This window comes from Crinia signifera, chromosome 1 (genome assembly GCF_055691185.1).
Source record: "Crinia signifera chromosome 1, ASM5569118v1, whole genome shotgun sequence".
Lineage (NCBI taxonomy): Eukaryota > Metazoa > Chordata > Amphibia > Anura > Myobatrachidae > Crinia > Crinia signifera.
In genome coordinates, this window is record NC_139217.1 from 245,239,765 (window position 1) to 245,257,145 (window position 17,381).

Consider the following 17,381-nt stretch of genomic DNA (forward strand, 5'->3'; position numbering starts at 1 on the left):
TATATTGTTATCTCCACATGGCACAGATGAGCCCTCTAGTGGTGCTACCTGCATATGGCACACTGCATAAGCTTATGCTGAAAAGTCTGTTCTGGCATCCTCATATGAGACCAGCTTTAACTTGTTTCCCAGGAAACTGACACTATACACCAGCATGATGAATATAACAAGATAAACTCAGGGGTGAAATACAGAAATATTTTGCCAGGTTTAAGTGGTCTTTGCACTTTGTTGTTGCTATGGAACAGGAATCTAAGCTAGCATTACTGCACAGACCTGTGTGTAAACATGTCACTTACAGCTCAAAAAATGTTCCGAGGAAATTTGACAATAAAATGTCTCATTTTCAAAAATGTTTCAGTAGGCATAAAGTATGTGTGTATGTCAGCGTATTGTATAATGAAAAATCTAAGCATGTTTTAATGAGATAAATATATGCATTGTGTATTGATGCATACTTAACATAACAGTTTCTGTGTTTGGATGAAATTGCAGGATGACCTATCTGTGCCTTTACAAGAGGAGGATTTGGATGGCTCCTCAGGTCTGCTATTCCCCTTTTTTGACAGTGATACGAATGTGCTGTATTTAGTGGGAAAGGTAAGTGCTGTGGGCTTATAGAACACCCTTAGTTTACACATAATTTAAATGGTGACAAGTTAAAGGAACGAGCATGATAACCTGAATGGGATAATTGTTTCATAGGGAGAGGGCAATATTCGATACTATGAAGTCAATTCTCAGAAGCCTTACTTGCAATACTTGAATGAATATCGATCCCTCTTACCTCAGAAAGGAATTGGTGAGTTTATGGTCTTCATTTCATTATTTTAAAGCCTAGGTTAATTTAAACGTATGGATATGTGAGGGCAGAACAGCAATGCCCATATGGCACTTCTAGTAAATGCCAGAAGGGCTGATGGACTAGTTCAGCCACACAGAGACACAGGCTGCCCAACCACCTGACATACAAAAGGTCATGCCCCTGTGACCATGCTTACTACAGTATGCCAATGACCCCGTACAGTGACATGTAAATGACCAGCAATTAACTGTGTGGTTATGTTAACAAATAGTGAGAGATAGAGAAGTGTACATTTTATTCCATCTCTATATTATCAGTTTCTCTATATAATATCATCAGCTCAAGAACTGATACAGAGCTTTTTTTTCCCAAAGATATAACATTGCTATTAAATTGAATATACTAGCATATATTTAAAAAGTCAGTGTTCATGGTACATAAGTTCATATCTGCTGATGATCTTCAAACTTAACTTAAAGCATTCCTTGAAAGCTCACCTCTTCAGACAAGCTATCATATTCTAGAACCACCTGCATAACAATCATAACATATCCTACCCAATAACATCTTCACTATACAGTCCACACATGACCTAATTTATTTGTCTTTATTTGTTTTCCCATCCTCCTGACCCCCTATGCTGTTGACCATATCATACAGCCCATTTTGCAGAACCATTATCCGAGAGCAGCTACTCCTTGTGTATCAATGCCTATTTCCTTATAGATTGTAAGCTTGCAAGCAGGGACTTCCTACAGATGGAGCGCCTCTCGTTCAGCTCCGGGGATCACCAGAATGTCCCTGCTGTTGATGGCAGCCGGCAGAGAGGCGCTCCATCTGACTGGGATACGCGTGCGCCTCACACGTGCACGCATCCCAGTTGGAATCCCTGCCCGTCTCCGCTTTAAGGAGATGGGCAGAGTTAAGGGGGGGACAGTGCATGGAGACAATGGGGACTGACAATTAAAAAAAAAATCAATCATCTATGACAGGAGAATTAGTGTTGTATACCATGGCTAAATTACTTAATTTATGATTCCTTCGGTGTCAAGGGGTTTTTGACCAGGTAACTATTTCAGTAAGGTATTACAGGGTTCCCTTTGGACTGGTCTGGACAGTGTTATGAATGTGAGAGTTGCCTTAAAAAGAATTCAGCCCCCAATACAATTTACATTTTGCATCTTTTTCTAATCTTGAGAGAAGCTGGTGTATGTTTTTTGGAAACATACAGGGGTTACAGTGCCAGGGTACAAAGATAAATCTGAAACATTTAGCACTGAGTTCAGTCCAAATGTCACAGCATGATGCATAAATGAGCTTCAGAATACTTTCAAGCTCATTATTAGCTCTTAATAGATTATGACTTGTGTGTAGCAGAAATGGGATGCAGTTATAATCCCTGCGGTAGAAATCTCGGCGTTCAATATCACGATGCCGAAATCCCGACACTTTCTCCCTCTGTGGGTGTCCACGACACTCATATAGGGAGAATAAATTAGTGTGCCGAGTGCAGCGAGCCCGCAAGGGGGGCGATCCACGTCCCCTCCTTCTCGGGATTTCGGAGGTTGGGAATTTGACCGCTGGGATTCCAACCGCCGGAATTTCGTATCAAACCCGCAGAAACATGTTGTGGTGCAGTTGAAGTGAGTTGTGAACATTGGTACTTTTGTGGCATGCACCACTACTAGAACGTTTTATGTGACTGTCCCAGCCGCAGGCAGCAGTGTACCACAGGAGGACAGTTGGGATTCCCGCTTTTACCTACTGTTGTGCTTAGCAGAGCAGTGGGGAGTAGATGATGTGCACAGCAGATATTCACAGAGGCAGTGGTGGTCGGTGCATGGCCAGCAGCTGGCCATGCCTCCACAATTATGAAAATTAGGGCGTGGCTACAAGGCCATTTTTTGTGAAGCCACACCAATTCTTGGGTGCATGCATGGCTACCGCTGCCCACAGAAGTCCCGCTGACCAATATTAATAAATTAATTAATCAATGATGTGAGATATGCATAGCGTGAGTTATGGGACAAATATGCATCATACTTGTTGACTTCATGCTATTCCATCAAGTCCAAACATGTTATATTAAATTAAACCTTAATTTTTTATTTTTTGTTTATCTCAAAGATGATCAAATCCAAAATTACAGGTTTATATATTTTCATTCATAAAGCATAAATCAGAAAACAGATTATTCAGCGTTACACTGTTCTTTGCTATTAAAAATCAAGTGGCATAAAACATTTAGTTCCTCCCCCATAACACACTGTATTAACAGATCTTTAGGGCCTTTACTGGGATTACCTAATTGGTCACTCCCCTTTGCATGTATACAATGATCTTCAAAATGTACAGAACATTTCTGTTACCTCGGAGTCTTGCTAGCCAATCCCTGCATGAAACCGAATCAAATCCCCATTAAAGGTTTGTTACTTTCTCTGGAGGATATAGACAGATGTATTTATTGGTGGTGTGACTGTCCATATTTACCTGCCCACCCCCTGCCGGTACAGGCCCAGGTATTCCTTTCATTACTTGTATCTCTATAGTGTGAGAGGACTGAAATTGTCTTGTGATTCTCAATAGATGTTAATATATGAGCATCATATTTCACTCTAGAAGGGAACTTGATTAATTAATTAATTCATTCATTCAACAAGCATATAAAATTGAGAAGTGCTTTTCCAAAAATGAGAAAACCAACCATATGTATTATTTTGGGTGACCTATGAGGCTCACAACCACAAATACCTTCATATATGGGCAGAGATGCGGTTTGGACTTAAATAGTGACTGCTGTGCCCATATTAAATCAACATGGGCCAATGTTTGTAAATAAGTAATTTAACATATAATTTATTATAAATAGGAGAAAAGAATACATAATACAAATATATATAATAAAGGATGTGAAATAAACAAATGTATAAACAATGTTATGACCATAAAAGATAGATAGGTGTGCAGTAGATAATAGTTTAAAAAAATACAAAAAAAATATTAAAAAAAAATATATTGCTTATTTTAGGCATAGAGGTGAGGAACAGATAACAGAAGTTTCCCAACATGTTTCGTCCACCCGGATTTCATCAGGGCATATATGTTTATATTAAAGAATATATATTTAACAGCAGAAATAGGAGGACTCCGGGATTTTAGATGTAATATATTGTAAAAGTGTCCAGGAATAAAGACAGAGGATAAAAAGTAAATGTCATTTTAATAACTCACACTCAGAAAATCAGATTGGATAATGCATAATTCCACATAGAACATTGCACTTCCATGATTTTGTTCATCGGGCACAGTAATTTAATTAATATCTCTCTCTTTCTCTATCTCTAATCTTTCATGAAAAGCTTTACAGTGTGTGTAACTTTTAATAATATGCTCACTTGTAAGGAGCACCAGGTCTGCAGTACAATAAATCCAGCCATATAGATCACAAATGGCCATTGACAGATTGAATTACAAATCTTGACTGACTATGACTATATATTTTCTTGTTGTCTGCTACAAAGTGATTGGTTGGTTTGTTTGATTGATTTATTTGGTCTACTATAAAATACTTGATTTAACAACCACTATAGAATAAAAAAAAAACATAATCACCTAATATATAAGCTTATATTTACTGTAGTACATGTTGTAATGTTCTCAAATTAGTTTTCAATGTGCTGTCAGAAAATGTGCTGACATTTTACAAGAGAAACCACACAAAGATTCCTACATGTCCAACAGATCTAAAACAAACAGAAAAAAAAAACCTGTATTTTTTATTTAAAGCCCCATTTCTTTGATTACTGGTTATATCCCTGGATGTTTTTATCCAATAAATGATTGTCTAACTTTAATTTAAATGTAGTTATTGTATCTGCCTACACCGCCTCATCTTGAAGAGCATTCCAAAATGTTACTGTCCTGACCCTAAAAAAGCCCTTCCTTCTAAGGTACTAAACCTTCTCTCCTCCAGTTTGAGGCCAGTATTCCATGCTCTTGCTTCACCGCTTTTTAAAAAAACCCTCTGGGCATTAAATTGTTGTAGCAAAACCTAATGTATACTCTTATATTTCCATGTCACATTGGGTTCCCTACTCTTCTACTATGTTCTTCTTGCTAGGAGGTGACATCCTCTTTTCTGTTTCATCCACAGGGAATACTTGAGTAAAAGAGTGTGGTCAAAGGAGCTGGGGTACTTTTAAATGTACCTCCCAGTTTAAGATCCTCTCCCTTTACAATGCTATTGGTTGCCAGGCAGGTGCTTGTTGGAACTTATCGCTGAGGTCAAGGATGCATGTCATGGTCACTTTATTTGTATTTATTTCTACAGTTTCTTTTGTTGGGGGGAGGGGGGGGATTGGAATCCCTTCTCCTGCCAACATCACTTCCTTGGTGTGTATGTCTTTGGCGGGGGGGGGGGTGATCTGGTCATGAATTGTTGTTGGGAGTCCCATGCTTCCAGTGCCATGGAGGCTCTGCAATAAGCTAAGTAGCATCCTGCTCCAGGTCAAAAACTATGGTAACCCCTTTTGTATGGTAAGCTCAGGATTAATGGGTACAGGGGTTTGCAATTATTAACAATCATATTAGATCTACGCCTTTACTTTGTGCTAAAGTGCTGTCACCACCTCCTTGATGTATGTGTTTCAGAGCTTAGTATCTTGCCGCATGGCCAGTTATTTGGAACAAGGCCATTCCCTGTCTCCTCTAGGGGAGCCATGAGGATCTTCTTTGTCTGGGTGTACAATACAGTTCATTTGAGTACAGCAAATTAGTCTCAGGACCTCTCAAATCAGTTGCCGTGTCTTATTTAAGTGTAATCTTTAAGGGAGAGGCTATCATGATCCAGAGTATAAGAAACACTCTCTTACCATTCAAGTGTCTCTTAAAGCTTGATCTGCAGTATCCTGCACAGTGTACAGCAGCCTTCATTCTGACAACTTGGCGCTATCTCCTCCACTGCCTCAAAGCTTGATCTGCAGTATCCTGCACAGTGTACAGCAGCCCTCATTCTGACACCTTGGCGCTATCTCCTCCACTGCAAGTACTGTGTCCACACAGTACTCCGCAATGTCCTTCCTCTCTGCCATGTTTGCAGGCCGCAGCCCTGCCTCTAGCATGCCGGGTTTTCCTCCATTCTCAGCTGGCAGAAGCAACTAGTATGCTGGGAAAACAATCCCAATCTGCCACTGCAATGATGTCTCCAGCGTAGATGCATCTCCTGATCTGCTCCTGAGAATATCCTGCTATGTATAGAATTGTGCAAGTCTCCATCATGCTGCATAGCCTGGCTCCCTCCAGTGGTTAACACTTGTATCCTTCGGGTCCAGACGATTCCCAGTGTACCTGCTACTATCCTCCCTGGTTATACTTTTCCGTCCGATTACCATCGATATCCATTGAACACTATTATCTACCAGCACTCACTGCTTACTTCATCTGCATACTTGCTCATCTCTACAGTATCATCCCATTCTACCAGTTACCATTCAGAAAGTCATCAATGATATCAGTCACCATCAGTGAACCAACATTGCAAACTGTCATCGGTGTACTCCCCATTGTGCCTGTGGTATCTTAAGTAATCAACTACTACTTATGGCAGTGTATTGTTTCTTCGCTACCACTCCATCATCGATGGTCAACATCGGACAATCCTGATAACCATCTTCCATCGGTTCCATTGACTCCAATATCTATTATCCTTCGGTTCTGGACAATTCCAACTGTACCTTTCGGTTTCATTTTGTCCTCAGTTATCCTTCAGTTCCAGCTGATTCCAAGAACTCCACCGGTTCCATTCCTATGATTCAGTTCTCACTGATTCAAAGACTCTTGTGCACTCCATCTTCTCAGCCACGCCTTTGGACCCTGCACTGCACCTTAATCCCTGAGGTCCTCCGATTTATCTTGGTAAAGTTCATCAAACACCCCAGCTTCCACTACGTTCCAGACCTAGACCAAGTTCAAACCTCAAGCGTGACAGAGTCTATTAGTCTGCTACCATTACATAAACCACGTATATGTTTGCTCCCGGCAGTACCTCAGAATTTACCAAAAATAAGACACAGATTTTTACACCCATGACAATTTTGAGGCAGTCAAATGTTTTGACCCTGATGTTTTCTTGTGCCCTGGAGAGTAATCCACCAGAAGGAGTAAAGATAATTTTGTGTAAACTGTGCAGAGATGCTACATTTTCAGTGTAGTGTAATTGGATTTTCATAATTTGTTGTAAGCAGAAGAGATAGCAGTTGGTTTACTTCCTATAGCTAGAGAATATTTTGATTGAAGCATCAACCAGATGCGAACATAGGTTCTCTGTCTCTTGAATACCTTAGTCCAGTGGTAGCCAACTCCAGTCCTCGAGAGCTACCAACAGTTCACATTTTCCAGACAACCTAGCTGCTGCACAGGTGCACTCGTTACTCACTTATGGTGCAGACACTTGTACAATGTGCATGAGATTTTGACTATATAGTCAAAATCTCATCTGGATGTTATGCAGATTGTATGGGTTTTAACCCTATGATCCCGATGTAAGTCTTGGCTGCATAGACTATATAGTGCAGATCTGCACTATATAGTCTAAATTGTATGCAGATAGTCTAAATTGTATACATAGTCTAAATTGTACAAGTGTGTACAATTACTTCAACATTCACTGTTGGTAGCTCTCGAGGACTGGAGTTGGCTACCCCAGCCTTAGTCCATTTAATTTCTCTATAATGAAACTATGGTAAAATGGAAATTTCTACTTAAGATGGATGCTCCCATTGCTCACATATCAACGACAACCACAATTCCCGTACCAAATGCTGCTACTTATGAATAGCATACATAGAAAAATTGAGGCCACTCTTTAGACAATATATATGATTGCAGGGGCCATTTATAGATACAGTAGAGCTTGGTTTTGGCTTGGGTCAGTAATGCAGAGGAAAGGTGGCTGGATCAATCCACACAATACTTCCCTTTTCCCAGAAACCTATTACAATATAATAATCGGAGGGTTATTTGGTGATTGTAGATAACAGTAATATAGCAAGGTTAAACCCCAAAATTTGTAATAGTGTCCTGACTCTGGCTTAAAAATGTTTAGGCAGATCATATAGAAGTTGCATTGCTATCTTTATCATTTAAATCAGGATCCAGTTTCCACTGTTTTCCTGTTTAGTTTATTCTTTCTCAATGTTGGCCCTGAGATTAGGGCCTCCTTTTTTGTACCATGGGTAGAAGCAGAGGTCAGAAACCACCATTAAATTCATGCAGGGAAACACTACTAAAGGCCCAGAGGTGGATTCCTGCCCCTTCCTGAACATACACTCAACAACGATACAGCTATGATCACTACTCTCAGCTTGGGATCTTCTAGGTTTTTTGGACCATTCCTTTTACCATTTGCTCTTCTCTCTGTATAGAGTTCCACTGGTCCTATTGTGATATACCATCCTTATATGATGCATGTTCTAACTTGCTTATGTCCTTCTCATAATTAATCTTGTCAATACCATCCAATAAATGTAACAAATGTCTTCAGGTGAGACATTAGATACCATAAGTTTCCAGTTATATCCCTCTTGGGCACTTCCCCCGCTCATTGTGTCATGTATTTCTTCCTCAAACCATAAAGGAGGGATAACCCAGTGGTTTTGTCCTTTGCGAAGTGTACTCCAGCTTAATACTATCAACATTCAGTTAATTGGAATCAACATTTGCCTATATTTGGAACACTAGGAGTGGAAGCATATATGAGCTTTCATTTCACGGTGGTATCGCAAGTCTCATGTAAATCCGTAGTCCATCCTTAAAATAAAAAAATAGGTACTTGTGTATTATCACGGCGCCCGATTTCATCTAAATCGCATCCGATTTATCGGCCGATTTGCGGCCGATTTTCTGCCGATTTTTGGCCGATTTGATCTGCGATGCGATTTTCGGCTGATTTTTTGCCGATTTTCGTCCATTTCCTGATGATTTGCATGTTATTCCATCCTTGCACACCCCCAGGTACTATGCGATGGTATGCGATGTGATTTTCGGGAAAATGCCCCTGATTGTACAATTAAATATCGCATAAGAACGCATGCCAGCAAGTGGCATGCGATGCGATGTGATTCGCAATGTTAAATGCACCCCCATTGTTAACACCACCCCCACTATCAACGCCAACCCTGAAGCGTGGCGGTACGCGTCCTCCGACCTTTTCATACCCCCACTATCCACGTCGGCGGGGAGTTGAACTTAGATAGTGTGGCGAGCGTAGCGAGCCATCGAGCCCGAAGCGTGGCGAGCGGACGCGGATTACTTTACATGTATTCCGCGTCCGCTCGCCACGCTTCGGGCTCGGTGGCTCGCTGCGCTCGCCACACTATCTAAAATCAACTCCACGCCAACGTAGATAGTGGGGGTATGAAAAGGTCGGAGGACGCGTACCGCCGCCCCACGCGGGCTCTCTACGCTCGCCACGCTTCGGGTTTGCGTTGATAGTGGGGGTGGCGTTAACAATGGTGGTGCATTTAACATTGTAAGCACCCATCAGGGTGATTGTACAATTACAAATCGAATCGCTTCACATGCATCGCATGGCATGCATCACATGCCACTATATTGTATGCGATGCACTATGATAGAAATCGGGGGTGTGCAATGATGGAACAGCATGCAAATCGGTCGGAAATCGGCCGAAAATCTGCCAAAAATTGGCCGCAAAATTGCATCCGATTTTTCCATGCGATTTGCGGCCAATTTCGTGGGCGCCGTGATAATACACAAGTACCAAAAAATAAAATAAAAGACAAGATCGAGTATCTGTCTACAGTATATGATCTAAAAATGTTCTGTTGGTCTTTTACATTGTACAGAGTTGGTCAGTATTTAAAATATCAGAAACACTTGAATCACGAAATACCATCCTCAGATTTTAAAGATAAATCTTTAGGTGTGTATCCAGCTTTAGGGACCGCTTTGGGACATCCTTAATACTCCCACAAATTCAATAGAAGGCAGTGAATGTTTTGGTGTTCGGGTTTTATTAGAAAAGTTTAGATATTTTTGGTAGGCAATGAGGGTAAATTTGAAAGTGCCTATGCTCTTCTATTGGTGCAGCTATTGGTAAGGCTATACTTCAACATGGAATCGCCCTTCTGTACCCACTTTATCATAATGTAAGGCTCTCTTTATAATTGAGTAGAGGTGATTCGTAGGCAAGAATCTAATATAAAAATGTTTTTTGAAACATGGGGAAAACTACATAGACACACTGTCACCTGAAATTAAGGATCAAATGCATAAAAGTGTACACTATACCAGGCATTGCCAAATCGTGGAACTTCAGTTGATGTTAAACTACACATCCCAGCATGTGTTGTCATAGTTTTAGCTTTACATAATAGCAATACTGTGGCAAGGCATGATGGGAATAGTAGTTTTACAACAGCTGGAGGACCATAGTTTAGCCATGCCTACACTATACAGTCCCTTCTGGTATTTAACTTGTGAGACAGCAGGATATCGTCCTTCTTCATTTTGAGTATGAGATTTAGGGGGAAATTTACTAAGATGTGAAATACACTTCACAGGTCATGTTGCTATGGGCAACCAGTCACATCCTGTCTACTATCTTCTAGAGCAGTGGTGTCAAACTCATGGCCCTCCAGCTGTTCTGGAACTACCCATCCCAGCATGCCCTGACACAGATTTTATGTAATGGATTGCTAAATTTGTGGCAGGGCATGATGGGACTTGTAGTTCCACAACAGCTGGAGGGCCATGAGTTTGACACCATTGTTCTAGAGGGTGGTAAATAAATAAGAAGTAGCTTCTGATTGGTTGCCCATAGCAACATGACCTGTGAAGTGTATTTGACATCTTAGTAAATTTCACCCTTAACGTTTAACACCAGCATGCTTTAATTTTACAGTAAAATAGATTTATTTGCACTAAATACGTTACGGTTGACCTTTTTTTTCTTGTTTAGAGTTTTATTTATTTATTGTACATGCATATTTTCTGCTATGGCACTCGATCTGTGAACTTTACTTGCCTTTGTCTATCTTATTATGTTTCTACATGATCATTTGTTATTGTTTTGCTGTAATACAGCATCAATAAAAATACATTTTAAAAAAGAAAGTGCATATGCTCACTTTATTTATCTTCCTGTGTCCCCCATGAGATAGACACATGGATTTTACGGATATACGTTTTATTTTTATTTTTTTTGTATTTTACTGTCAGCTTAATGGAAATAACATCATAAAGGGGAATAAACTTTTTTTTCATTGTGAATCTATGTACCATAAGAAGCACATATAGGTAGCAGTTACTTAACAGACTTGCTTCAAACAATTAATTGTTAGTAATTGTTAAAGATTTTATTTCTACATGAATGTTTTTGGAACATACAAAGACCTATTGAGATACACAAAATTCAAGGCAACTCAAGCTAAGGTAGTATAATATTAAAATACTAGTACAGTCAACTTACTGTGGGTTGTCTTAAGTTTGTCCACTTAGTTTCATGGACTACAGTATATGGGAAGGAGGTGGGGGAGAGAATTAAATTAATCACCTGGCAGCAATGCTGGCAGTCATCAGGGATTTTGTGTGCTTGCCTGGGGCAGGCATAAAGAAAATCCCCCATAACCAGCCCATTGAGCCGTGGTTTCTGGTAAGATTTTCCCAGATTTTATGTGTTTTTGCCCGAAAATTTAAAATCTTCAGTACTAATTGAATTCCTCCCTATGGCCTTTATTCAGATCTGATTTGTATGGAAAATGTACAAAACCATGTGCACTGCAGGTGGGGCAGATGTAACATGTATAGAGAGAGTTAGATTTGTGTGAGTTGTTTTGTTTCTGTGCAGGGTAAATACTGGCTGCATTATTTTTACACTGCAATTTAGATTTCAGTTTCAACTCACCCCACCCAAATTGAACTCTCTCTGCACATGTTACATCTGCCCCACCTGCAGCGCAAATGTTTTTTTCCCATTTTCTAAACAAATTTGTACTGCAATCAGATCTGAATAAGGCCCTATGTGTACAGATTTTAATGTATCTAATTCTGGGGCTTATCATAAAGACAGAATGGTCTCATAAATTCCCATAATTTTAATGAGAATAATATATTTTCCATTATAGTAATTACAATGTAACATGGTCTGAATGTTTTACAGGTGTTTTGCCAAAGAGGGGACTTGATGTATCCTCGTGTGAAGTGTTTAGATTCTACAAACTGATCACTGTTAAAGGAATTGTTGAGCCTATTTCAATGATTGTGCCTAGAAGGGTAAGAGCAGATTTCCTTATTGGCTTAGACTGAACAATAAGAACAGATCATCCCTTCCATGTACACACAAAGCACAAACACACTACTTGGGTTATGAAGAACATTTCCACTGCTCTCTGAAAATATCTGTGGTTGGACGAATATACAAAAAAAAAAAAAAAAAAAAAAAAAGGAAATGGCAAAAGTCTAATATTCTGCATATTCACATTGCTGCCATTTTGATCAGTATAATGCAGTATACTGTAAAAGCACTTATTTTCGCGCGGCTTTAATTTTCGCGATTTTCGCGAGCCTTCCGTAATCGCGAAAATTAAAGCAGCGCGAAATATTTCCCTCCCTAAAGGGCGCATTTATCATTCTATAGCGATCCCGGCGTGATGACAATGCCGGGCATCGCATTGCGGTATCATCTGATACCGCAGGGATTTATCATTCTGGGGGTGCAGGGACAGGGCTCCGATAGGAGCCCGTCCCTGCGAAGCCCTAACCAGGATGCCGGGGAGTCAGCGCATGCGCGGTTATGCGCTGACCCCCGCCGACCCCTCTGACTGCACTGCCCCGCTCGGCAGTGCGATGTGTAGCCATAGGCTACAATGGGCTATCGCCATATCAGAATGCCGATAGCCCAGGGGTGCGATGCCGGGCTGCCCGATGCTGATACATCGGGCAGCTTCGCATCCCCCATAGAAACCTATGGGGGATGCGACCGGTAGTTATTCGCGAAATTTTCCACTCGCAAAAACGCCGATTCCTTCATTATCGCGAAAATTACTACTCGCGAAATTAAGTGCTTATACAGTAAGTCAAGGCAATGCCATGTATGGCAATTTTTAATATGGTAATAAAAAAAACTGAAGAAAGCCAAAGGCATTGATGCAATCTGTGTCTAACCCAGAGCCGGCCTCAGGCATAGGCAAACTAGGCAATTGCCTAGGGCATTTGGAATGCCTAGGGGCATCAACAGCTTCTGCTGATTAAAATGATATGCAGCATGCCTATATTCTGTGTGTGAGTGAGGCTGTATCTGCATATGAAATAGTGTATTCATGGAAATCACTGTAACATAGCATTCCGTATGCAGGTACAGCCACAGTCGCACACAGAATATAAGAATATAGGCATGCAGCATATCATTTTAATCATCGGAAGCTCCTTGTGTGTGCTGGTCACATAACAATGCAAATAAGATGAATTTTCAGCAAAGAAGGCACCCAACGTTAGCGGAATTGGCCAGGAGCTGTATGGCCTATTGAGTCAAGATGTATGAGGAAACATCTGTATCCAAGCAGAGGCAGAGGTCACAGAGTTAGCGCCTGTTCGAGTGCTATCTGCGGGTGGGTTGGTTGTGCAATAGTGTTCGGCATATGTGTAAGGGGCATTATGTGTGTCATGTATAAATGCATTAATAATGTGCGACATATGTGTAACAAGCATTATGTGTGTCATGTGTATAAGGGCATTAATAATGTGCGACATGTGTAAGGGGCATTATGTGTGTCATTATGTGTATGAAGGGCATTAATAAAGGTTGGCATAATGTGTAAGGGGCATTATGGTTATAAGGACATTAATAATGTGTGTCATGTGTAAGGGGCATTACTGTGTAGTATTATCAGGGGTACCGAGAGAAAGGGGTAGGGGGTACAAATGACCTAGGCCAAAGTCTGATGGAAGGGCCCCCTCCCCTTAAGTGACAGCAGCATCTGCAGCTCTTCTCCTCTTCCCAGCACACACTGCTTTGCAGTGTGGGTTGCAGTGTGGCCATGGAGGTGCTTAAAATACAATATTTTCTCAGGATTTTTTTCTAAGGGTATAATGTGAATAATGTGAGAAGAAATGTACATAAGGTAAAGTGGTACTACTGTGTGATGTAACGTAAATAAGGGACACCATCACAAGATATAATGTGAATAAAGTTGCACTACTGTGTGGCATAATTTGAATTGGGGGTACTATAGTATATAGTGTGGCCATGCCCCTTCCCAGTAAGAACACACCCCTATTTGGGCTGAGCACCGAATGTGTGCACTGTTTCTATTTAAAATATTGCGGGTAGGAGCACCAAAATGTTGACCGCTATGATGAGGGTTGATGGTGCTGGGAAAGGGGAGCAGGGTCAGAGGCGGAACTAGTGGCGGTGCTAGGGGGCACCAGCCAAAATCTTGCCTAGGGCGTCATTTAGGCTAGGGCCGGCTCTGGTCTAATCATTATGTAGTTATACCATTGGTGTACCTGTTTAAAGAACACACTGCAAACTAGGCAATAACATCAATTTAGCTGAGCACTGGCTGCAAAATACATTTCTTTTAAGTCATCAGCTTAGATAACGGCATTGTATTAAGATTGCCTACACGTCTGCCTATGTGCTAGTTGTATGTATTGTATTCCAGACGAATGCCCGCCTCCCACATACCCTCTGTAACATCAAGGAAGGGGTCGAATTTGCCCGCTGTGAGCAGGGTCTGAATCGGGCCGCTTAATGACAAAAGCCTTTTAGTCACTGCATACAATGTAGGCATTAATAAGGGGTGTCTACCTAGAAAAACATAATTATCTTTTTTAACAATAAAATACCTAACCCTTTGAGTGCCAACTTCTCTGTGAGAGATGTGCAAAATATCTGCTGGCAACTCCAGCGTCACTCACATTTGTTATATAAAAGATTATATTTCATATATCAGGTAAACATTACAGGTCATTGTGATGAATAAAAATGTTTGCTTTGCAATTTTCACACCTATTTTGACAAATTCACTTGGCACTCCAAGGGTTAAATAAAACCACATAGCGTTCAATCAGGGCTGCAAAGACAGAAATATCCCACACAGGACCCAGCGCACAATGGTGTCAAGGCATACAACAAACCAGCTTGGACAGTAAATACCCTATATGGTAGAGATGGATTGATGGAGGTGCCCCCACAAATCGAATAGGAACTATTCAGGTAAAACAGGGTTTGGTTGTGGAAAAAGAGAGATTTCTTTATTTCCAACAAGACAGAAAGTATAGGTCTGAGATCAGATATGACGTGTCCATGATAGAACTGTATTGAACACATTCATACTACTTTCACATCGCAAATGCCGAGTCGCACCTGGGATTTGAACATAGGTCCGTCCTGGGCGTGACCTGGCATTGCGAGGTGAAACTCCCACAGCGAATAGCAATAAATCATGTCTCTAACTACATCAGGGGTGTGGAGCAGGGCACTGTCATCAGGGGGTGGGGGAGGAGGCAGCGCTTGGAGCTGACACTATCGCCTCCGGTTCACACTGCCCAGCAACCCGGGTCCGACCTGGGTAAAACCCTTCTTTTAACCTGGCTCAGATTGCCGGGTTGCTTGAACTGGGACTGTTTGAAAGGCCTTTCACACCTCACAGAGACCCGGGTCGACCCGCCAACTACCCGTGTCAGACCCTAGTTATTTGTGCGGTGTGAAAGGGGTATTACTACTACGACTGGGCTGCACTATTGCCATTGCAGCCTAATCCCACTTTTGCCTATACTGCCTGTCTTGTTGGAGATATGCTTCAAATTTAGGAGCTACCATTTTCAATGATTTATTCCATGAACACTATGCATACCATTATGTTGTTATGTACTGTATTATATGAATTGTGTGTGTGTGTGTGTGTGTGTGTGTGTGTTTTCTTTTAACTAACCCTGCCTATAGGGTACTTTTTACATCATTTTAAGATAAATAATTAAAATATATGTTTTAGATATTTAACTATAAGTATTCAAATTACATAAAAGTGTGCTTCCAACAAGAAATCTCTCTGCATGCTAGGACACAGCATATTTCTGTACAGTGGCTGATCATACAAATGCACAGTCACAGTTCTTGTATTTCTGACATTTCCTCTCTCTTCAAGGACAGGTTGCTTGACTATCTTCATCTGGAGATAAAGCACCAGCCAATGAACTGTCTTTGAAAATGACAGTTGGGAGTTGATTGGCTGATGTGTTATCTCCTTTTACCTTATCTCCACTTTCTCCAGTTTATTTCTTCTCCAGGCTTAATACATCTGCCCCATTGAGCTCAAACTGCAGAGCTACTCATTGAGCCTTCTCCACAGCTCCTGTCTTAGCTCACTGATACCCCTTTTACACCAAAAACCCTGGTCGGACCCTGGTCTTTGAATGCTGGAGTATCCAGGGTCTGACCCTGCTTTATACCCCATTTACACAGCACTTTGACCTGGGTCTGCACCATTTACACTGAACCTGGGTCAGCCCTGCCTTAAATAATATATATATATAATATTTATAGAAATATATAATATATATATATATATATATATTTATAGAAATATAGATAGATACGTATTCAGCCTGGCACTCCACGAGTGGCTGTTTGCAGCTGCCGTGGGTGCCTTCCAATCCGGATAGATAAATGGTGATATGAAACAAATAGAGGCACTCCAGCGGTCTTGGTGAAAAAAGGCAAAGGTTTACTGTGAAACAGACATTTCGGGGATACAAACACCCCTTCTTCAAGTGTACAATAACAACAGTGAAATGTGCAATGGCATACCTTTATGCCGTGCGCATGAAGAGATTCCTACTCCTGTGTGGCCGTCCCTGCGGCGTCTGACGCGGCTTCCGGTCGCGTCACTGGGAGGAGAGACGTCCTGCCGGTTTCTGGCGTCTGTTACCTGGCAACCAGGAGACGCGTCCGGGCTGTCATGGCAACCGGGGGACTGGACAGACTACAGAGAGAGGAAAACAATAATGAAACCAACAGACTGTGTTAACCCCTTCCCGACATTTGACGTACATTTACGTCCTGGTCGGGATGTACTTCCCGACACATGACGTAAATGTACGTCATGACTTTAAAGTGTCACCGCGTCTAGAGATGCGGTGACAGAGGGACGATGTCTGCTGTCCCTGACAGCAGACATCTTCCCTCATTGCCCAGGGGGGGCAGCGATGCCCCCCCCCCATCGGCGATCGTTGCAATTGGCTGTTCAAATGTGAACAGCCAATTGCAGCGTTTACTGTGTTATGTATATAATTTTGACTCTGCTGCCCCCTAGTGTCCAAAAAATAAATAAAAGAAAGTTGAAATAATGAATGAAACATAAAGTTTACATATGGTCTATGTTAGTTATGAACTATTTTGAGTGGTATGATTATTTGTCTCACAAGCAGAAAATTTAACATTTTGCAAATTGCAAAATGTTCAATTTTTTTACGACATTTTGGTATTTTTCACAAAAAAAAAAAAACAGTATCGACCAAAATTTACCACTAACTTAAAGTACAATGTGTCACGAGA

At 41.1% G+C, this 17,381-nt stretch overlaps 1 protein-coding gene across 2 annotated transcripts in view; it reads left to right on the top strand.

Annotated features, from left to right (window-relative positions):
* Window positions 1-17,381, top strand: part of CORO2A (coronin 2A) — a 154,129-nt gene that overhangs the window by 111,111 nt on the left and 25,637 nt on the right. For both annotated transcript variants that reach the window (XM_083179611.1, XM_083179616.1), the window contains exons 7-9: window positions 496-600; window positions 706-802; window positions 11,985-12,097. In XM_083179611.1, the coding sequence (XP_083035737.1) occupies window positions 496-600; window positions 706-802; window positions 11,985-12,097 (315 nt within the window). The remainder of the gene's footprint in view (window positions 1-495; window positions 601-705; window positions 803-11,984; window positions 12,098-17,381) is intronic.